The sequence below is a fragment of the Dermacentor andersoni genome, chromosome 1, assembly GCF_023375885.2.
Source record: "Dermacentor andersoni chromosome 1, qqDerAnde1_hic_scaffold, whole genome shotgun sequence".
Taxonomy (NCBI): Eukaryota; Metazoa; Arthropoda; class Arachnida; order Ixodida; family Ixodidae; genus Dermacentor; species Dermacentor andersoni.
This window is the reverse complement of record NC_092814.1, coordinates 114,113,793-114,136,104: the sequence shown is the minus strand read 5'-3', so window position 1 is coordinate 114,136,104 and position 22,312 is coordinate 114,113,793. Positions and strand designations below refer to the sequence as shown.

Here is a 22,312-nt window from a genome sequence, read left to right as displayed (position 1 = left end):
AGCCTCTTTTCCATGTAAAGGCTTAGACTTGGCTGCCAACTCCAGAGCACTTACCTTGCATGGTTCATCTTCGATGGTACAAGGGAAAGTGCCAACATGACAGCATACTTTTGCTTGCAAGCCAGAAGTTTTGTTGGGATGCAGGCTGGTAGCGGCTGAGGCCCTTGCCTGAGTCGTACGGTGAACAAAGATGGGGATCAATATAAAAAGGAGCAGGACCTGGGGTCCTTCCTTAATCATTACTCTCATTCCTGTCTCCCGGCACTCGCTCAGCCATGCTGGTTTGAGTACCCCTGCTTTGCTCTTTTTGTTTGGTCCAGTCAGCATGGGGTTCCGCAGTCACGATATAGTCTGTTTGTGACTGATTTGCAAGAGGGTCACACCGCTGTTCGGGACACCGCCTTGCTCCCTGCATGGGAAGGGATGGGGGAGGTGTTTGCTTTCCTAGCTTCTAAGGCGTATACAGAAGCATGGGAAAATGTGAAATTCCGTACTTTCCACAAAGTGCCTCAACCAGTGATCTTCTGTGTAAGACCAACAAACTTTGAGGGTGCTGTTTGAGTGCCATTTTTCTTCGAAGTGTTCATTTATGAGGGTTCTACATTTCTTAATAAGAATCTGGCCTTGTTATGTGCAGGAGCACCGTGACAAGCTGCACAAGGTGACGCATGTCAGAAACGAGCTCAAGTCCCACCTGCAGAACTTGCCTGACCTTACCCTGTTGCCAAGCGTCACCGGTGGTCTGGCACCCTTGCCATCAGCTGGGGATCTCTTCAGCCACCAGTGACTCTTGTCCGCTCGGTTCTCAGGCCACAATACACTGCTTCTGGCTGTATGACATGCAGTCTTCAGTGGCTAGCAGCTATAGGTTGAGCCTGTTGTTGTGTGTTGAGGGAACGCTTACAAAGTAGTTTGCTCCTCCCCCAATTTTTTCTGGCTTCTCTCTTCCCGGCATTTCACGTTGTTGCATTGTAGGCTTGTTCTAGCTTTTGTGAAGACTCGCTGTGTGCTGTAACCTGGCTGGTATGATCCACTTGGAGGGCAGCAGCGTAGTCTCCTTTTTCAGGCCATTTGTGAGTGTATGCACATTGAGGATGCCAGGCACGAAGGAATGCGTGTTCGCTTCTAAAGTCTTAAAGGCATGCCTAAGCTGCTACTTCTTTTCTCTCAGTCTCTCACTGCCCACCGTCACCACCACACACACAGAATTCTGTTGCACTGTTACAACCCCAGTTATGGTTAATTTGGTTTTTAAACAAATTGTCACCGCAGTGCAAATCTGTTAATTTACATCTCGCTTTGTGCAGTGAAGGTTTCTTGAAAGTTATCTTGTGAAGCTCTTAAAGATTATATTAAAACCTGAATATTCACTTGAGTCACTAATACATTACTTGAAATAAAGAACCTGAACTAAGACATGCATGAGTACAATACATACATGTACACAGCTGTAACATATGTATGCCTGCTCATCCCATTTTGGCCTTGTTGATATGTTCTGTTGGAACCTTGTTAATTGCAAGAAATTTTCTGCATTGGGCCATTTCCAACAGCACTTAGACTAAATGCTCTTTCTTCTAATTTCCTTTTGTCTCTATTATGAGAAATCCAGTGAACACATTGTGTGTAGATTTTATGATAGAAACTGCAGATGTCTTCATGTTATATGTATGTAATGTTCAAGTTCTGTGTACAAGGTGTGTTATGCCATAGAGGAGGACTTTGTCACCAGTAAAACTGGTTTTTATCCTTGTGTCTGCTGACTTAACTGTGGGCAGTCTAAATCAATCAGGGTGTGTGTTTTTTTTTCCCCTAAATATATGAGCTGCAAAGATGTTATAAAAGTGGTATTTTGTTGTAGCTAGCATCGTTTTCTTAATGCCCCCACCCCACCACCACCACCATTTTTTTTTTAATATTCATATTAATTTTAAGGCATGCATGAACCATACTTGCCTTCCAATGTATTCTGTCTGGTATGTGTATGATGAACGTGTTAGTTTTTACTGTCTACAGTTGAAACTCGATTTAACAAAGTAATGCAATGATCACGCTTGACTTCGCTAAATAGCGAAGTTCGTGAAAACGAGAAAGGGATTGTTCGGTCCTTCGAAATCTACAATTGTAACGTAGCGACACCCAAAAGCTACCACAGCATTGTATTTGTCGCTAACCCAGGCCTGCGTGTGTGAAAAGTCCGCAAGGCCGACCTGAATTGCTTGTGCATGAAACCGAAAGGAAAAAAAAAGACACCTCGGTGTTCTGCAGAGAACTGCGAATTTGATATGTTGCAGTAAAAACTCGGGATCTTCGCCTGTGTGTGCTTCACTAGCAGTGGGTGCACCCACACCTCATAGCCCACAAGTGCTTGCAATGCGTCCTCAGTTCCCTCGTGGGCCCCAGGAAACCGCCTCAAGGGATCGACGACTGCCGAGTCCGTTGTGCTGCGCATGGGCGCGGCGTGCAATCTCGTCAAAATAAAGCTAGGGCTGCGACTAGGGCGCCCAGATGTTTTAACACGATTGCGCTAGAGCGCATGCACGAAGAAAAACTTGTCTGTGTCAAAATTACAAAGAAATCACCACATTTTTACTCATTTATTTCAGGAAAAACTTCGTTAAATGGAGTTTGATGGCAAAGTTAATTTCATTAATTTGGGTTGATGACAGCATTGAACTGTATGTGTAACTATTGGGGAATGGAAATTTCTTCGTTAAATGGAGAACTTCGTAAAGTCAGGTTTCGTTAGATCGAGTTTTAACTGTAGTGTGCATTTTTGTTTTAATAAGTATGCTGTAGTGTATCATAGGAGCTTTGTGTTGGACAACACTCCTTCAGAAGAAACTTTTAGCATGTGTTTGATTACAAAAGCAACTTGCACAACATGGTCAGCTTCCTTTCCTGTGCAACAAAATGTGCTAGCACACGCGAAAAATAAGCATGCATTTGGTCAGCGATTTGTGAATCGAAATGTGCGAGACTAAAACCATCACAGTGCAGTACAGCGATACTTTTGCAAACGGTATTCTTTACAATACCTGTTGTTGGTTCTTCAGAAGCTGGTGCTGTGGATGTAGTTATATGCCTTTTTTGTGTGCTAAATGTATTGATTCTGACAGATGGAAGTGGTCATAATTAGAATAACTGCATTGAGGTATCTTTGTGCAAGTGGCTTTTTTAAAATGTAATATTATTTACTTGACAAAAGTAATTTTCATTTAGGGTTTTTTTTTTCGGTTTATTTTGTTTTGTCTCTCAGTTTATTATTTTTTTTCTTTTGTTACAAACATTTATTGCCACGGTCAAGCCTGTGGAGTGAGGAAGACAATTTTGTAGCTCCTTATTGTTTACTCTTCTCTTTGAGCGGTATGCCATTGCATACACACACACACACAAAGAAAAATGATATGCATGTTGTTTCTGATGAGTATGTCACACCTCTCTTTTTTTTTTTAATATTAAAATGAAAATTTATTGTTAATGGAGAGCCTACAGTGGTTTGCTGATATGCTGGGGAAGCATGGAGGTATGCAACCTATTGGCTGCTGTCTTCGTATGCCAACTTTTTTTCTGCTATTCAAAACTCTCAAATTCAGGCTCATGTAAACCTTTTCTACTAGGGGGGGGGGGAGGGGGGGGGACAACTCCTTTCTAGACTGTTGTGCATGAGTACAAAGGCACATGCTGCAGCTTCTGTAGTGCTTTTAAGGAGCGCTCATGCTTGTTCGCAACAGTCTGGAGGGTATTATGGCGATGCGCAGGGAACACTCATTGGAAAGATCTATATGTACTGGCAAACTTAAAAAGATTTAGCATGATGGAAGTAATGTGTTAATGAAATCTGATTTTCAGCCAATAAAACAAGCATCATTGAAAGGTTATCGTTTTCAAATGAGCCCTCTGCTGTTCTAGAATGGTCAGCAAGTTACCAAGGTGCACATATTGCACATGAGAAACCTTCATTGTTTTATCATCACTTAACAATTATGTAAAGTGCACTGCTCTGTTCATTGAAAATAAAAATCACTGCTAAGCAAACATTTACTATTTTCAACAAGTCTGCAAAACACTGGAGCAGAAAAAAAAAAAAAAACTTGCTTCCTTTGCTGTGCCAAAATTGGTGCAAGTGCAATAGCATTTGGAGACTTCTGATACCACCCAAGGATCTCTATCTAATATACCTCTCTTCTCTGTTTTGCATCAGTTGTGCAAACTTAAGCATGACAGGTATTTTGGATGTAAAATATGTTCTGTCACACTTCAAAAGATGAGATGCATAGAACAGGGACAGATTCATCGACCTCAAACAGAATGAATCTTGTATGCTGTTCACAGATAGATTCAAAGGTCCTTGGAATTCACGGTTATCAACAGTCTGTGCACATACTGGCTCGTCGTTGGTATGTTGGCAATATCGTCATTTGTCTACACCTCTCTGTTTTGTTCTTTGACCTGTTGTGCTGCACCCTAAAGTGAACACAGGCATAAAATGCCATAACTTGCATAGCTTGCTGTGCATAATTTTAATCTGTTGCCTCACATTACAACTTATTTTTTTTTTTTACTAAAATATAGGGTGGTCACCGAATGCAGTCACCACCATATATCTTAGCCTTGCATCACCAGGATATCAGCAGATACTGCTATACACTGTCTTCCACTGTTTCCTCATCAGCTGTTTCCATTGCATACAGCCTCAAAAGAGGTCAAAGCCAACCTCGAGTGAATGCATTAAGGAAACGTGACCCTCAGATATGTGGTTGCCCTCTCTGGCTGCTTCGTGCGTGGCCTCCTTCATACCCAAATCACAACCATCAGCATTGCAGTGATAACTTATGTCTGTGCTGCTTAGATAGATTGTGTAGGTAGGGCACTCGTCATTGGCTCAAATTTTTGAGAGATTTTGAAACTGTGTTCGAAACTGGGCACATAGGCCTTTTTTTTTTCTCTTGTTGTGTTTACAAACTTCCATTAGCAGTTGTGTGTAAAATTCAGTCTTTCCAACTGCATGTCACTGAAACAAAAATAAAACCACCGGTTAAGGCAAGCAAGCACTTGGCTGGGAAAAGAAAGTGCACTCCAACGTATCCTTTGCCCCTTCGTCCTCTTCAAACTCCCACCACTTTGCAAGTGTTGTAGAGAAGTCTGCTCTAGCTGGAATATTGCCATTGTCGTAGTGATATGGTGCTGCAATTTTATTTCAACGCTTTGCAAAGGTTCATTTTGTGGTGTTTAGTTTGGGTAAATTTTTGCTGTTTCATCTCGTTAAGCAGCGCGAACCGAGACAAATGACGGCAAAAGAGATGGGATGGAGGTTTGCCATCTCTTGTGTCATTTCACACTGTTTAACAAGATGAAACGCCAACTAACCCAATCTCATACCTCATTGTAGCGTTTGAATCTGAAAAGTGAATTTTAGCGTATGCTTAGAAGGCAACTTCGGTAATTATCTGAGGTGTATGAATCTTGGTGAAGTTGACATTGTGCATTCAGCTGGGGATTATGGTCATGCGCTCCAGATGGCATGACTGAGAGTTGTGTAGTTATTATGCAGATTAGTTTTAAAGATCTGTACCTGCATTCACAGTCTGTGCCCTCATACAGATGATTTCGACAGCCACGTTGTGATTACAATTTGGCATATGGGCACAGAAGTAGCTGCACTGGTGCTGAAATCTTGGGGAGCTGTCTTTCCTAAGTTTAAACAAAGTCTGCAGGGCTCTTAATTTCTATGAATGGCTCTGTTCAACTTGCCAGCTGGGGCATAAAGGTTTCAGTAGCAGTGTGACCATTATAAGACAACCTTTTATTTCTTACACCAGGAAGTATTGTGTAGTGCTAAAACATTTATAATTATTGTAATTGAACATTTCTCAAGATGTCACTACTGGTGCTCTTGTTCTGGGTGACTGTATGAATCGACGTCTGAGCACAGGAATGAATCAGTTTAGTCAATCATGGCATGCAGGATATGTTGCTACTTAAAAAAATCTGAAAAAAGTGCCATTGTGTACCATTAAAAAAAATTTCACTTCAGCACATGCAAATGAACCTGAATTTCAGCTGTGTTTTCACTGACATAAGTTGTTGCCAACTGCAGTAATAGCTACAACTTGAAGAAAGCGTTGCTCGAAAGATCTTTTCAGATTAGCCATCTTTTATATCATCCCCTGCCAAAACACCATCATAGATGATTAAAAAGAAAACATTAAATGAATGCAAGTCGACCTAAATATGTTTATAAATGATACAAAAAATGCAGGACAGCAGAAAGGACCGCATATGGAAGTGTGCACTCCCACCTGAAAGTTCACATCTGTATCGCGTTATAAAAGTGAACTTGATTTCTTTTTAAATCTTGCGGCAAGGAGGCTATTGTAATCTTCATTCTTTCTACTGGTTATCTTGCCTTGTTCTTTCATGTTCTTTCTTCTGGGGGTTATCTGCACTGTTTGTACATAGTGAAATTATGCAACTATTGCATGTGTCAAAGAGAGTCTGTTCCTTTCATTAAACTTTCACTTGGGAGTGCGCATCTGTGTTTCCAGTTCTTTTCGTTGCCCTGTGTTTTTTGTGCAATTTACAAATAAATAATTATTGAAATTAGAGTTTGCTACGTTATTATGACCTTAATAATAGATGTGGACTTTTTTTGCAACACCACCCCTATATCTCCAGGATATTATAAACCCACTCAGAGAGGCAAGGGAGGTGAGAGTTTTCAGGGAACAGGTTATGCCACAAGGACAAGTGGCCTAATGTTGCAGCATTTGGTATGCAAACAGGGCCAAATTAAAAAGAAAAAAGGGAAGTTAACACACTTCCAGCTACATCATACTGACCAGAATCTTTATACTTGCACTTTTTCTCACATCTGGATGCTGCATGCTTGAGTTAAAAATGTAATCCATGGATGAGAGTTCTGACTTGAAACAAAACCTTGTAGGGTGACCAGCTTGTAGGCTTTTGTTTACTATTCATTGCTGAATTTAAGGCTGGGTGAGGACAATTCTCAAAGTGATTGGCTGTTTCCTTGCTACCGGACTGTTTTTACATTCGTAACTATACTTTCGAACCGTCCTTGTGAACTGCATGGTGGATCTGATGACAGAGAATTGGTTCATTCTGAAATTTACATAGAATTTACACAGTATAGAGGTATGAGGCATTATCTCGTAATTATTTTGTGGCAGTGCATTTTTCTAACTGCACCAATGTTGCCATAAATTTGTGAATTTCATTCAGTGTGCACATTCGTGCTGCTTGTACTGCCTTTCGTAATCTTTTGCTGTGAGCACATTGAAGAGAAGCAAGGTAGTTTCATAAGCATTACACACTCGGACCGAGGGTTTATCAGTAGCTGTAGCTGGACATGAGCAATAGTATACTTGCTGATACTTGGAGCTGCTTTGTCTTTGTCTTGTATTGGTAGGACCTGCACAGGCTTGTACATAACTCAAATGCTGTACTTGTTAGTTACTACTGTAACTTAATTACTTTGCGAATAATTTATAACTTGCACTTACTTTTTTGAGTACTCTCAACTTGATTACTTTTTAGTGGTAATTCCTACTCGTTAAATTGCTTGTCTGTTCGTTATGGGATCACAACAAGTGAGCTGTGTCTAGATCCTGATCAGAGCGTTTGGTTGCTGTTCTCTGACATAAAAAGTTTCTTGATATAGAACAAAAATCATTTTGTAAGGAATATGAGTGCATTCTGAAGGATTAAGGATCATACAGAGCTGTGTTGCAGGAAGCAAATACCCAAGGAATGTGCCTGTTTAGATTGTGTTTAAAAAATAAATTCCATAAACTACATAAAGTCTGCATATTTCGATAGTGCATTTATATCTTTCCACGTATTAAATCAAAGAAAAAATATAACTCAAAAGATTTTATTTTTCTCTTGCTTCAGAGCTGCATCACAAGAGTTTTTTTTTCCTTCTGTTCCTCTCCTTTGTACTTGTGTACCTTCAGTGTTTTCCCCTCACTTATTAACTATGCTATCCTCTGATGTCACTGACAGTTGTTGCCACAGCCTTGTCAAGTGATCTTGTAGGAGCACTGTACCTACTGTTAAAGATTAGGCCTTACAAAAATTGTAGAATTAAGGTATATAATGGTGACACCATCTTCAGATGTAAAATTCAAATATAGTTTTAAGAGAGTATATTTAATTTGTGAATCTACAGTAAGAGAAAGGGTATATTTTCCAAAGTTCAAGGTTGTCATTACTCTTAACTGGTATATTTTGTGAAATTTCAACGATCAGTGTGTGCTTCGAAATGTTAGCTTTAACACCAAATATGCTCATAGTGGAACTGCATGCAGACACCATGCCACAAAGAATTGGATCTTGAGCCAATCAACTCGGTTGCCTTGTTTGAGCCATTTTGCTGGTAACTCGAACTTGGATGTATTGCACCGAGCAATGCTGCATTGCATCGCACCGCTCAAGTCATGATTACACAATTCGGCTGCATATGTTGATGCTGAACATTTCTAAGCCTGTACTTGCAAATAAGATACTATCAAATGGGCATAACTCTGGCTACCGCTGTCTTCTGTTTTGTAATTATTTAATGAGAAGGCACAAAGAAAGTTAGGTTGAGCACAAAAGCAAAAGCCTGCTGACAGCAGTGTAAATTTTAATCTTGAGGATGACTCTTTCAGTGAGAGTGCGAGGGGAGGACAGTGGGCAAGAAGACTGAGAGAGTCGAAATGTGCACTGTGATCTGTTGAGTTTTTAAGGAAATTTTTGAAAGCCCACCTTCAATGCTCTCTTCAACCAACTATTTAATTAATTAATTAATTTATTTATTTATTATACCTCAAATACCTGAGTTCAGGGGTATTACAAGAGGGGCAAGCATTAATACAGGGCTTGTTCAATGTGCGCTTTGAACAGAGCTGGGCTGGAGTCGTGCATGACGTGGGGTGGAAGATCATTGCAGTCCTTGGTTGTTTGAACAAAAAATGAGCGAAGATGTGCAGTTGTGTGGGCATGATAATAGATGCGTCAGACAAAGAATGGAAGAACTTGTGAAAGAGGATTAGTCGAGGGACTTCGTGTCATAATTCTAAGTTTACAAGATGGTCTTTGTTACTTAGGTTAGTGACACTTGAGCGATGTGAGTAATCTGAATATATAAACCTAGCTACCCTATTCTGAACAGATTCTAACGTTTTGGACAGATTAGATTGGTGTGGGTCCCAGACGGCGCAAGCGTATTCAAGTTTCCGACAAACTAATGTTAAATATGCTGAAAGCTTCACAGAAGGAGGAGCAAGTCGTACGTTTCGTCTGAGGTAGCCAAGAACTTTATTTGCTTTGTTAGAAATGTTTGTTATGTGGGACGACCAAGTGAGATCTGGTGTTATGGTTATACCTAAATATTTACAGGAATTCACGGGTGATATTTCGGAGCCACAAATCAAATATTTCGGAGTAGGATAGGATTTTCTGCAATGGAAAGAAACAACAGATGTCTTCTTAATGTTCAGAGTCATTAGCCAATTTCTGCACCAGGTTTCGATAGTTATTAGATCATTTTGGAGGGTCTGGGAGTCATTAGAGCAGTTAATAGAATGATAAATTACGCAGTCATCAGTGAATAAATGGATATTAGACGATATATTAGTAGCCAGGTTGTTAATATAAATTAAATATAGGAGGGGACCGAGAACCATACCCTGAGGTACACCTGAGATGACAGGACGTTGGGACGATGAAGTCTGGTTGGCATAAACGAACTGTTCTCAGTTAAACAAGAAATTTTTTATCCAGTTTAGAACCGCAGTTTCAAGATTTAGGAGCGAAAGTTTGAAAAAAAAAAAAAGATGATTATGCGGTACTTTATCAAAGGCTTTTTCAAAATCTAGGAAAAATGCATCTACAGGAATGTTGTGGTCAGTACTTGAGCTGATGTCATTAATAAAGAGCGCTAGTTGTGTGTCACACGAAAGGCCTTTTTGAAATCCGTGCTGACTGGGGTGAAAAAAATGTACAGAGATAAGAAAATTGACTGTTTGAGAATAGATTTATGTGTTCCATTAGTTTACAGCACATGCATGTTGTGATATTGGGCGGTAGCTTACAGGTGAGAACGACAGACCTTTGTTGGGTATTGGGATGACCTTGCCAACCTTCCAGTCTCTTGGCACCACTCCAGATGACAGTGATTGCTGGAAGATGTGCGACAGTATGGCAGCAGAAAAATGTTTAGTGCTTTTTAAAACTTTAGAATTTATACAATCAATTCCAGCTGGAGATGACACTTTTAAGGATTCAATTACTATGCCACTACAGTTACAGTCCTGATTTTGTGCATTCATAAAAGCTAGCTCCAATATCTTTTTCCAATATTTTTCAGTGACATGAGAAACAGGAGCAAGCTGGGGACTGAAATTGGAAGAAATACTTTTTGAGCAAAGATTAGTAATTGAGCAGACTTTTGTGGATTTGGTTACTGCTATTTAGAAATATGTGACCTGCAAGTAATTAACAAGTGACTTGCAAGTAACTGGTTACTTTTTTTCGGTAATTGGTGTTCTGCTCCAGTAATTTTTGAAATAGAGCAATCAGTATTCTACTTAGTGACATAACCACATTTTCTGAGTAACTTGTATATGTATCGACCCACCACAGTATGTAACGAGTACTTTATTGGGTTCTTCTAGCACTGTTGAGATGATGCCTCACCTAAAGCATGTGTGGACTAAATCTTTTGTGGATTAGACTGGCTGTGCATGCCCCATTGTTCACTACATCGTTGAGCCTCATTTAACCTCCTCCGGACGATGGTCTGCATGATTGGCTGAAAAAAAAGAAATGCTTACCTACCTGTTGGTTTTCCAAGCTGTCATCTTCTCTCTGCATTTCAACCAACCAGTCTGTGTTACAACGGTTCCATAGTATCTACAGATTACGCATCACTGCTTGAAGATGTTCTCCAGTATGTCTTCATTTGCCTATTATGTGACACTTTAGCGAAATTAATAGCATGTATTTTTCCTGCATGCCTAGGGATCATCTTAGTGTGGTTTATTTTTTGCTTATGTGAAGAATGCCATCAACAAACACTGTATTTTCATACTTATAGCTTTCTGTCTTAATTCCTGGCTAGTCAAAGTTATACATTAGTCTTTTTCTAACAGAACTTAGAAAATCTGTTCATGACTGCAGTAATAGTTGCATTGCTATATGAGAAGCTTCTTTTGAATATATTTCATTGATGCAGTGCCATGCATATGTTACTGTGCTTGTGAAGCACCTCAGATAATTTTTACTGGGCAGTAGTAAAACAGTTGCGTTCCTGTGAACATGGCTGAGAAAGTTTGTGTCATAATTCACGTTTGAAAGGTTATCTTTAAACCAATTAGGGGTTCTGGCATAGTTCCTATTACTCTTAGCTGACCCTGCCTTTCTTTTTATTTATTATTCTTTATTGGTAGTGATAGCACAAGCTGAAATTAAGAGACAGCTCCAGGTAGTGGTGCCTTTTGTCTAGAACTAGACTCTTTAGGTAAGAGAGATTTATGTGGCTGTCATTCTGACGTTTTATGCCATCATGCACCCAAGGTTGTTATTCATGTTGTCCTCAAAGTCAAATATATCAACAAATTATCTCTGTGAATTTCACTCTTGCTATGCAAAATTTTTTCAGTAAATGTGAGTCCTTAAATTGTGAAATTTGTGGTGGTTTGCACTAGTTCATTTTAAATTTTTTAAGCAGGCTGTATGATTGTGCATAAATTAAAATGCATTATCAAAATGCAAATGCTGAGAAGTCACAAAGGTTCACTCTGGATATTAGAAGAATTGTGACACTGCTTTTTTCGTTTTGCAGTTGGTTCATGATGTTCACCTGCCATGGTGACTCAATGGCTAATGTGTACTGCTGCTGAGCAGGAGGGTAAGGGTTTGATTGCTGGCCGCAGTGGCAACATCTGATGGGGGCAAATGCAAAAATTCTCGTGGATAGTATGATTTAGGTGCATGTTCAAGAACTCCAGGCAGTCAAAATTAACTTGGAGCACCCCCGCTATGGCACATCTTGTAGCCCACGAGTAGTTTTGGGTGTAAAACTCTATGATGTGATTTTGATTTTTTGTTTTGATTCATGGTGTTCCTAAATGTAGGGCAGTATGAGACACGACAAAGAAATGTAGACAGACAGATTAGGTGCCAGCTCGCCTGTGCGGGCTAAAATGCAGTGCCATAAATATAGTACTTTCGAATTGTTTGTGTCTAAATGATGTAGTAGACCATACTTTATCAGCAACACTCATTATCCAAGGTCCTTGCAGTATGAGCACTACATATAAGCTGTATGTCTGAGTGCTTGTGGCTCTAAACAGCACGTGTGCACTTTTGCTTGATGTGGTTATTTCTTGCCACAGTGTTTGTAAACATGTAAACAATAAAGTTGCATTGGCAATGTGATATGCGCTTGCTGCACTTATTCAGTGCAATGAGCATTAACCAGTATATTGCCCTATGCTGCATGTATACAACAGCGAGTTTGCGGTTCGCAAAGGCATTGAAATTTTCATTATGGGAGAGCGTTGACCATTGCTCAAAGATATATTAGATATAAAAATTTGTAGTGGAGAGGCTTGTTGCTTCAGGCACAGTATTGGATCAGAAAAAATTATTGAAACTTTCACGGCATCCTGAAGAATACTTTAGGTAACATAAATGGTTTGTAGAATTGTTACTTCCAGCAGCTAATATGCAAAACTCCATGTGTACTTTTCAGATGCATCGGTAAAGCATTGCATATCTTGAGTTTCAGTACATACTGGCGGTGCTGCAAGAATTCTTTTTCTTTTTATCTTTCTTTCTTTCTTTTTTTAATTGTGAGTGCTGCATATATATGCAATGTCAGGCATTCTGCAATAGATAGACCTGTGTAGTAATATTTTAGAGCACTTATGGTATAGTTTGAGTGCTGTATTCTTCATAGGCCAGCAGTAATTTTCTATAAGGATCCAACATTTCATGTTGCAATCCATGTGGCTCCAAAAGCAGCATGAAGCCTTTTCTTCAGAAAAACTACTTCAGCAGTATAAACTGATAATGCAAACAAGGGAAGCCTCAGCTGGAAGCCAATGTTTCTACAAGGCAACTTGTCTTCATTAGGGCTGAATGTAGACAGTCTTCACTTTAATGAAGACCTCTAAGTCCTCCTCTTAAAAAATTTCCTTCAGGCTGAGGCCTCCCTTGTTTATGTATTGTTGATAAATTCAAGTCCCCTGTTTTGTTTAAGAAGAAAATAACAAGAAGGTATCTTTGAACAGATCAGTAATGAAGTGCAGGAAACAATCTGATAATAGAGGTGAACATGTGGAGTCTCATAGGATGTCCACAACATAGACAAGTTGAAACACTCATGTGTTAATCTAATTCAAAAGTTCATTTTCGTGAACAAACAGCAAATTTTGATGAGTTCCGATTGTAACTATATTAACGAGTCCCTTACCAGGCCTTGTTGAAACTTTTGATTATACACTAGAAGTTGTAAAGTACCATCCATGGATTGATCTGCCTGGAGAATTTTACAGCGGTGTTTATGGCTAGGTTTCAGTTTTTTCTGTGTGCGTAGAAGAGGTTCGCGTAGACTAAGAAATTGATATTGCCAGACCTCCGGCTCGAGAGTCGGCACGCCAGTTGCACACAACTCCGGTGCAGCCGCATCGAAGTCTAGCATTTTCCTCCTCGCAGTATTTGGGGTCCCGATGGGCATTGCGCATACGTTTGGCATTGACGGCCCGTTCGTCATTGGTGGTCTCTTCCGCCGCCGTGCCCATTCCCATTTCTGGTCACGAAGGCGATCTTCAAGGGCACGCTGCTGTGCCTGTGAAGCTAAGTCCAATGTGTGTGCCTTTTACTGTGATGTCAACATCGCCTAGCGATGTTATCAGTAGTTGCGCTGGCAGTGCTATGGGTAGGATGCATATGCACACATATATTAACTAGGTATAATCATCACTATACACACTTTCGCTGTTCATCCGCCTTTAGAGTGGAATGCCACTGAATTTTTTTTAAATGATTAGTATTAGTTCCGATAGAAGCAAATGAAATGTTGCAAGGGGTCATGGTGTGAAGTAGTGAGCTACCCTCCCCACTGCACAAATTTTTTCCCACTGCCTTGACCAGCATCTGCAAGTGACATTCATCTCCTGCTTTCTCCCTTATTAGAGGTGAGGGCCCATGTGACATTTCTATCACAATCTCCGCCTCTTTATTTACTTTTTGTCTTTTCTGTTTTTATCAATACATTTTGCTGCACAGCGCATTACCAGACGCAGTATTTGGTGTTGTACCTTTCGTGAGAATCCCCAAGTTGTTTGTGCTGTTGTTCTACCTGTGCGCTGCAGATGCAGCAAGTATGACACAGAAGTACCATGCATGTGGCACCAACTCTGCTGGCAAAAATAGTGGCTCCTCTTAGAAGAAGGGTGCACAGGCTTTTGTTTGAATTTTGAGCTGTTTTCACAGCCTACATTGGTGTAGTATTTTGCAGACACCATTGTCACTGCTTAACCTCCGCGTCAAGTTTGTCTGTTTAGAATGCCCAGACATAGTGGGCTGTAATAGGCTAATATCAGTTTGGGGCATGTGTCTCTCACTGTATAGTGCACCACTTGAACGATAAGAGACATAAGAGGTGTATACATCTTCTGAAGAAAGAAAACCACTAAATATGAATGCGTTAGACCTCTCAATATATGTATCAATTCATACATACTCGAAGGACAATCACTGTATGCAGTCATGTTTTGCAGTGAATTAATAAAAATTCTAAACGATGTATCCTTCCGCAATAATAACACAGTTGTAGACACAAAAAGAAGAAAAGATGGAAGGTGCGGTAAGATAGGCTGCAGTGGCTGACATTTCTCCAGAGTAAGCTATAAGAATGATCCTGGGAAAAGAAAGTTTTATATGAGAATTGTATTTCTTTTTGTGGCTGCATAAAAGCCAAAGATTGGTTGGACGTTAGCCTCTCTGTTCTTGTTGGAGAATGGAACTTCTAGAAAATATATATAATTTCAATTTAAGTAGCACGCTAAAGTGAGCACATGGCTAACATATGCATGGAATGGATTGATACTGCAGCCATGCACACATCTGTGATATTGCAAGAACGCTTCTGTCACTGTGGACAACGTTGACATCAGCTTTTACATTCTGTCTTAACAGCATCTCAAGGAAACATCATTTGAAGGCATTGTCCATGAAAACAAGATTTCATGCACATCATCATCATCAGCCTATTTTATGTCCACTGCAGGATGAAGACCTCTCCATGCGATTTCCAATTACCCCTGTCCTCCGCCAACGAATTCCAACTAGCGCCCGCGAATTTCCTAATTTCATCGCCCCACTTCGCCTTCTGCCGTCCTCGACTGCGTTTCCCTTCTCTTGGGACCCATTCTGTAACCCTAATGGTCCACCAGTTATCTAACCTATGCATTACATGACCTGCCCAGCATAAATGTTTTTCTCTTAATGTCAATTAGAATATCAGCTATACACATTTGCTCTCTGGTCCAAAGCTCCCTCTTTCTGACTTTTAACATTAAGCCTATCATTCTTCGTTCCATCGCTCCCTCCAAAATGACAACAGCAGCGGTTGATAAATCGATAAAACAAGGCCTAAGCATTTACAATCCTTTTTTTGCCATCTGATGTTATTGTAAGACAATTATTTGCCTTGTTTCACTGTCGGACATTTAGCTATTTAAGTAGGGAACTTCATCCGTAGATGAATATATGCTGCTGCTGTGCGCCTTTCATCTGTTCTTGATGTTTGCTGGATATGGAAATAAACTTCGAAAAATCATTTGTTCCATTTGCTATTTTTAACATTGCTGCCCACTGTTGCACATATATATGTCATACCTCTGATACCAATGAATCAACCTGCACTGTGAAATAAAGCTATTGTTCTTCAAAGGCATACTAAAAAGCAACACTAGATCAATTTGAACTGGTATTCTTTCGAAATTTATTCTTTCATTTGCCAGATAAATGTTACTAGAGAAAGTGAAGGGCAAATAAATTTCTTTTTATGCAAACCTCAATGCTAGTATGTCAATGCGACGACGCAGATTTCAAGTTATTTACTTAGGTGAAGCTCATTTCACAGCAAATCCCTCAAACATCTCCAAATAATTTCTCTCTATTCCTTTTAATATGGGGTTAGGTTAGGTGAGGTAACCTAACCTAACCCTAATTTGAGGTATTTAGAAAGGATTTATTTGTAGGCATTAGAGTGATTTGCAGTGAAATAACTTTCTCGTACTTGGTCTATCTTGGGAAAACTTATCAAAACTTGCTAGGTTGAGCCTTTGGTTCATTTACCTCGTATTGCTGACCCCCATAACCAATAAACAATTAACTAGACCTATGTATATGTCATCAATATTCATGACATTGTGGTAAGCTGTTGTGGCAACTTCAGGGTGCCATCACAGTTGTTCATCTTGCGGTTTTGTATGTTTCCTGGCTTTCCAAGTTTTCATGATTGTAGTGGCCATTTTGCTAGCTTAAGCGTAATTTACCAATTCACTTTAACTTATGTTTCCTCTTTAGCATCGCTTTAATGTTGTCAGGTCACCTGGAACCTTTTGTTGTGTTACAAGTATTCCCTAGTGCTGGGAAATGATGGTAATCACGATAGAGTAGAACCTGCTTACTGGGCCTTTAACAAGCAGTGAACAATATACACCCCACTGACTTATTCTTGCTACTGATATTGCAAAAAGCATCTTTTCACCACAGGAGAGCTCTTCATCTCTAAAAAATTAATCAGAATCAAGAAAAAAATATTTAGGTTATGTAGTACTCCCTAGCAAAAAAACTGATAGGAATTTCTACAAGTCTCTTAGGAATATGCATTGGTTGTACGGGTCCTTCTATGAGTCTGATACCTATATATTCCTACCTTACCCATAGAACTCTTTACCAGACTGGTAGGCAGCAGATAGATCTCACTTTGCTGCCTACAAGACCAAATAGGATGATGTATCAGTCTTTTAAACCCAGATAGAGATCATCATACAACATACAGAAATCTAATTGAGGCACTGATAAAGCATGTTTGGAATAGCACACGCACCAGTGCCCACATGCCTGAAGAGATGTTTTTAAAATGAACTGAATATACAACCCCGAATGCATTGCCTATCACGGGAACAGATAAACAAACACAGTTGGGATATTAGAATATCAAATGGAAACGAACTGTGTAAACTGTGCAATTATCAAAACTTTTTACAGCTTGTATGCAGATATATTATCCTAAACATGTTTCAACGTAAATAAAAGCACATGTTTTCAAAGCACAGCAGCTTTACTTAGTCTGTGAAACTACATTGGTGAAGTTGCATGAGAAAAGTATCTGTCCATTTTTGTAGCAGGTGTGGCCCAGTTCCTCTAATACAAAATTGCATTTACAAATTTTGCGAGACGGATGTGCAACATTTAATGCATATCCAAAATAGGATTACTGTTGCAATAAAGTTTATTTACTAAGGCAAAACAAAACAATTTCATGACTGTGGATACTAACTGCAGCTCTAATATGTCAGGCTGACTTTGTGAATGCCATAAATTAGACACTACCAACCTGATTTCATTAAAGCTTCTTTCTGGGCTAGTTGGTGCATACTTGATTTCAAAATTATAACAGCGCTAACGCATGCATTCACAAAGGAACAAGGACGAGACACAAGGGACATGACTACCTACGTGACTAGGGTTTATTTTACGCTCCATTATCTAAACAATAAGCAAGCAACTTTAGCCACATTTAAACAAACACATAAGAGGAAAAACACAGACTGAAGTACCCATTTGTGCCCATTTGTGCTCACAGATGCTGCACAGAACGCCATGTCTAATTGGCACATGTTTTTATCATATTCCAACTTCAAATGAAGTCATTTTTTTCAGACTATGTGCTTTGGATTCGTCTCAAAGGTGTTGTGGTATGTGACAGAACACAAGTGAGCTTGTGCAAAAAGAACAAACTGGCATGGCACACTGACAGGAAGCAAGGAAACAGAACAAGCATCGCTATTGGTACAAAATCTACAGCAATACATCAGAACATAACAATACAGCAATATTATTTAAGCAAAAGTGAGTACAGATCTGAGAACTTATTCAAGTAAGAACATGGATTTACCATTTTTAAAACCACATATTCATGAACAAGCAGAACCAAACATCAAGCGCTCATATTGCAAAATCAAAAGACACAATTCTTCACTGAGTGCTAGTTCAACCACTACACGTCGAAATGTGTAAGAGCAGTTTAACCTGTGTAGCCTTCAGCACGTGACACCAAAAAAGACTATCAGCAACAGGTTTCATATATAGTGTTTGGAGTCTTTGATTCAAACCGTAATATACTGTTAAAATTAAATCTTAAGAGTTTGCTTGTTTCATTCACAAAAAAGACGGTGTCTTGGTCATGCCGGCACAGTTAATGGATAAACTTGCACCAGCTACATTGAGTCAAAGGAGAAACTAACAAAGTGAGGAAGACAGATGCATGGTGTGAAAGTGATGCTGTTGTACCAAGTAGCACAACTGCTCACTTAAGGCATCATTCAGCTGCTTTACAAGCCTCTGCATACAGACTGAGAAGCTTTACCTCTTCACCATCTGCTAGTGAAGCACTGTTCACTGTGATCACCCACTCAAGGCAGTCACTTGGTTAAGTAGGGTCCTTCGCTACATGTAAGGACACCGACCCGAAACCATGCAAAGTTTTGTAAAATATTGTCATATTTCGGCTACCGCGACTGTTCATCAGCAGCTGCATCACTACTGCCAACATGTAGACCACGTAATTCCCCAAGCACTTGCTCAACAAGAGTACAATAATGAAGAGTGGCAAATTGGGCTAGCTGGTTCATTAGGAAAACAAGAAGCTATCACAAGAAAAAATAAAAGCTCTAGAATTTTGATGGCTCTGGCTTGTTTAATATCTTCAAACATCAAAAAGCTAATTCTTACAGAAAGATGTAAAGCGTGGTGCGCTGTTACCAACTGCTGTTTTTTAAAGCCATAACCTGTTATTACCAGACATTCATGTACCATGGCTGAAGTTTTGCTGTTCATCGTTACCATGTCTTGAGCACGGGAATTAGTCTCTTTCATAAAGGTTTGGTATTGTCGATACCAGAATGTCGAAGAATGATAGGTGTAACATTAAGGGATAAGAAAAGAGCAGATTGGGTGAGGGAACAAACGCGCGTTAATGACATCTTAGTTGAAATCAAGAAAAAGAAATGGGCATGGGCAGGACATGTAATGAGGAGGGAAGATAACCGATGGTCATTAAGGGTTACGGACTGGATTCCGAGGGAAGGGAAGCGTAGCAGGGGGCGACAGAAAGTTAGGTGGGCAGATGAGATTAGGAAGTTTGGAGGGTCAACATGGCCACAATTAGTACATGACCGGGGCAGTTGGAGAAGTATGGGAGAGGCCTTTGCCCTGCAGTGGGCGTAACCAGGCTGATGATGATGATGATGATGATGATGATGATGATGATTGTCGATACAAAAATATTTTGGTCTATTTCCATAAACACTCAAGGGCGCATAACTTCGCTGTGTTTTACATGAACTAGTGGCTCCTCTCTTCAGACGCAGACTGAAAGGTGCTTTGCATGGAGAATTTCAACAGGAAATAGTTTCTGGCATTGCACAATTATACAAGAATTCGCTCCTGTAAGAATTCTACAAATGAGAAAAAATGCACCTTGGAAGCTGGCAAATGCACTGTTGTTAGTCTTTGTAGTCTGAGTGTACTGGAGAGAGTGGAATGTTCATTGGTTGACCATTCGGTAATATTCAGTGACACTTGTTGAGTCACAGCCACGGTTGTGGACTACAGCCTGTTTTTCACTTTTGTCCAAGTTCAGCACAGCTTTCCAGTGCCTAACAAAACTGTCTGCTGACCAGCTCTCCTCTCCTGTACACCAAGAAAACACTGCTTCTGGTGAAAGATTTAAACTAGCTTTAGCTGCCTGTAACTTTCTAGCAAGTACATAACGTTCCAATATTTGTACAAGAACACTATTAGCTCCACTGACCAGCTTCGCAAGAAGTCCATTTCCGCCTTCAAATACAAATGACTAATGGGACAAAGAGGTCCTAGTTTAGCCACACTTTTAGGAAGATGCAGAATTTGGTGTAGATTGTATGTCATTGCACCCAATCTGTACAAAGACGTGTTCTCACAAGAAACTCTGCGAGAAGATTGGGTGATCTCATTATGTCATCTGAAGTGGTGTCCAGTAGAAGTATATAGATGCCCTCCACAAGCAAACTGAAATGTCTGACATACTTATCCGGCAAACAGCCATAAAGGCATGGTAATTAATAATGAAGAACCTACCACTCCTCTTCACTAGCTTTCCAGATTGTGAAGTCTGATAATCTTCGTGGTGTACGTGTGAACCAATTCAGTGGCCTGATTGCCAATAACCTCTTGTTTAAAGAGGCTAAACTTTGTCGTGAACCAATGTAAACATCTTTTCTCTTCTAAATGTGATCACATTTTTGTTCTTTTTAAGGTGTTGTATGGTGTATATTTTTTGTTTAGGTTTGTTCCAACAATCTTTCCTTTGCAAATCCTGGACTTTATATTTTAGTTATATGTATTGTCTTTTGTGATAATATAGATACATTATTTCTGACTCATTTTTTGGGCACTCGAGGAAGCTTGCTCCTCCTTGAAGCACATTACACCTATACCACACACATAGATACTGATAGACTATAGATCTGGCAAACTAATGTGAATACACTATAACACTAATAAAAAGAATACACTAGTAGACTTGTACAAGCAGAATAGCACAGATACGTCCTAAATAGAACTAAAAGGAATTTTATCAGTGTATCAGTTGTATCTTTTCATAATGCAATAGAAAAAACTGATGGAATTTTTATCAGTTTATCCTATCAGATTTTTTGCTAGGGAATACACTCATAGCTGTCCTCACCATTGTGATGACTGTACACAAGGCCCTGTCCACACTGCAGAAGCATTTTGCTGATGCAAAGAAAATGTGCTCTGAAATTTGGACTGTCGCCTTGCTGGCACTTGTTGAAAGGCCACAAGAACACATTGGCAGCACCTAATTATTTACAGAAAATGTTGGTCAACATGTTCCACAGTGTTACAATGTATACCCTTGTGAAAATTCCCGTACCAAATCTAATAAGCTTAATAACTAATAATTGACAGCTAATAGCTTATTAGTCAAATAAGTTCTTACAGCAAGAACCAATAGCCCAGTAAAAAAACTTGCATTTTCAATTTCATATTTTTTTTTATGCAACTGGGCCCATTGGTCCCAACTGATCCAACAATTTAAAAACTATTGATGCTTGCAATATTCACTGGATCATAGAACACAAGTGTTCATCACTCAGTTCAAAAAATTCATTAAGACAATGGCAGTTCAATTCAGTGACATCTGCACCATTTTCCTATGTGTTTTCTGTCTCATGCTATATATGCAAGCAAAAATTAGGTCATACAGTGTCAGTAGTTTGAGACAAGCTTTTTGACAGATTTTGGAACTTGATGAAAGCTAAATTCTATGCTCTTGACTGCCCAGAACAAACTACAAAAATTTGAGGAGTTGCATTATAATCATGCTATTATCATTCCTTGTGGTTTACAATTGGGACCAATTGGTTACAACAAAAAAGGCCAGAAAGCTTTATCTGTAAAGGTTCTAATACATTTACGCTGGACTTAACATGTATATACAGGGTGTCCCAGCTAACTTTAGCCGGAGTTTAATAATATGCGAATGCCACATAGCTGAACAGAACCAAGGCAATGTTGTTTGCTGTCGCTTGGAGATACCCAGATTATTTTTTCTTTCTACCTAATACATAATTAGTCCTAATTAAATAATGAACTTTCAAAATATATTAATTAGATGAAAAGTGTCAATGAGAAAATTGTTGAGCGACATGAAAAACTCCCAATACAGCTTTCTGTTGGTAAATACGTGCTACATAAAAGTGTTTTTCTGAACACAAAGGAAGCCAATGAATACACGTAAAGTGCCTCGAGCGGCCAGTTGCGCAGCAATTTTGCATGCATTTGTGGGCTTCTTTCACGCTCGGAAAAGCTTTTACGTAGCATGTATTGAGTAATAGAAAGCTGTATCGGGAGTTTTTAATGTCACTCTACAATTTTCTTCATGACACCTTTCATTACATATAATATTTGGAAAGTTGATTAATTAAGACTAATTATG

General features: G+C 39.5%; 1 protein-coding gene across 1 annotated transcript in view; it reads left to right on the top strand.

Annotated features, from left to right (window-relative positions):
• The window catches only part of LOC126545702 (regulation of nuclear pre-mRNA domain-containing protein 1B), a 64,110-nt gene extending 51,663 nt beyond the window's left edge, over positions 1-12,447 (top strand). The window contains exon 7 of the mRNA XM_050193656.3: positions 638-12,447. Coding sequence (XP_050049613.1) covers positions 638-787 — 150 coding nt within the window. The 3' untranslated portion in view covers positions 788-12,447. The remainder of the gene's footprint in view (positions 1-637) is intronic.
• Positions 12,448-22,312: the final 9,865 nt, after the last annotated feature.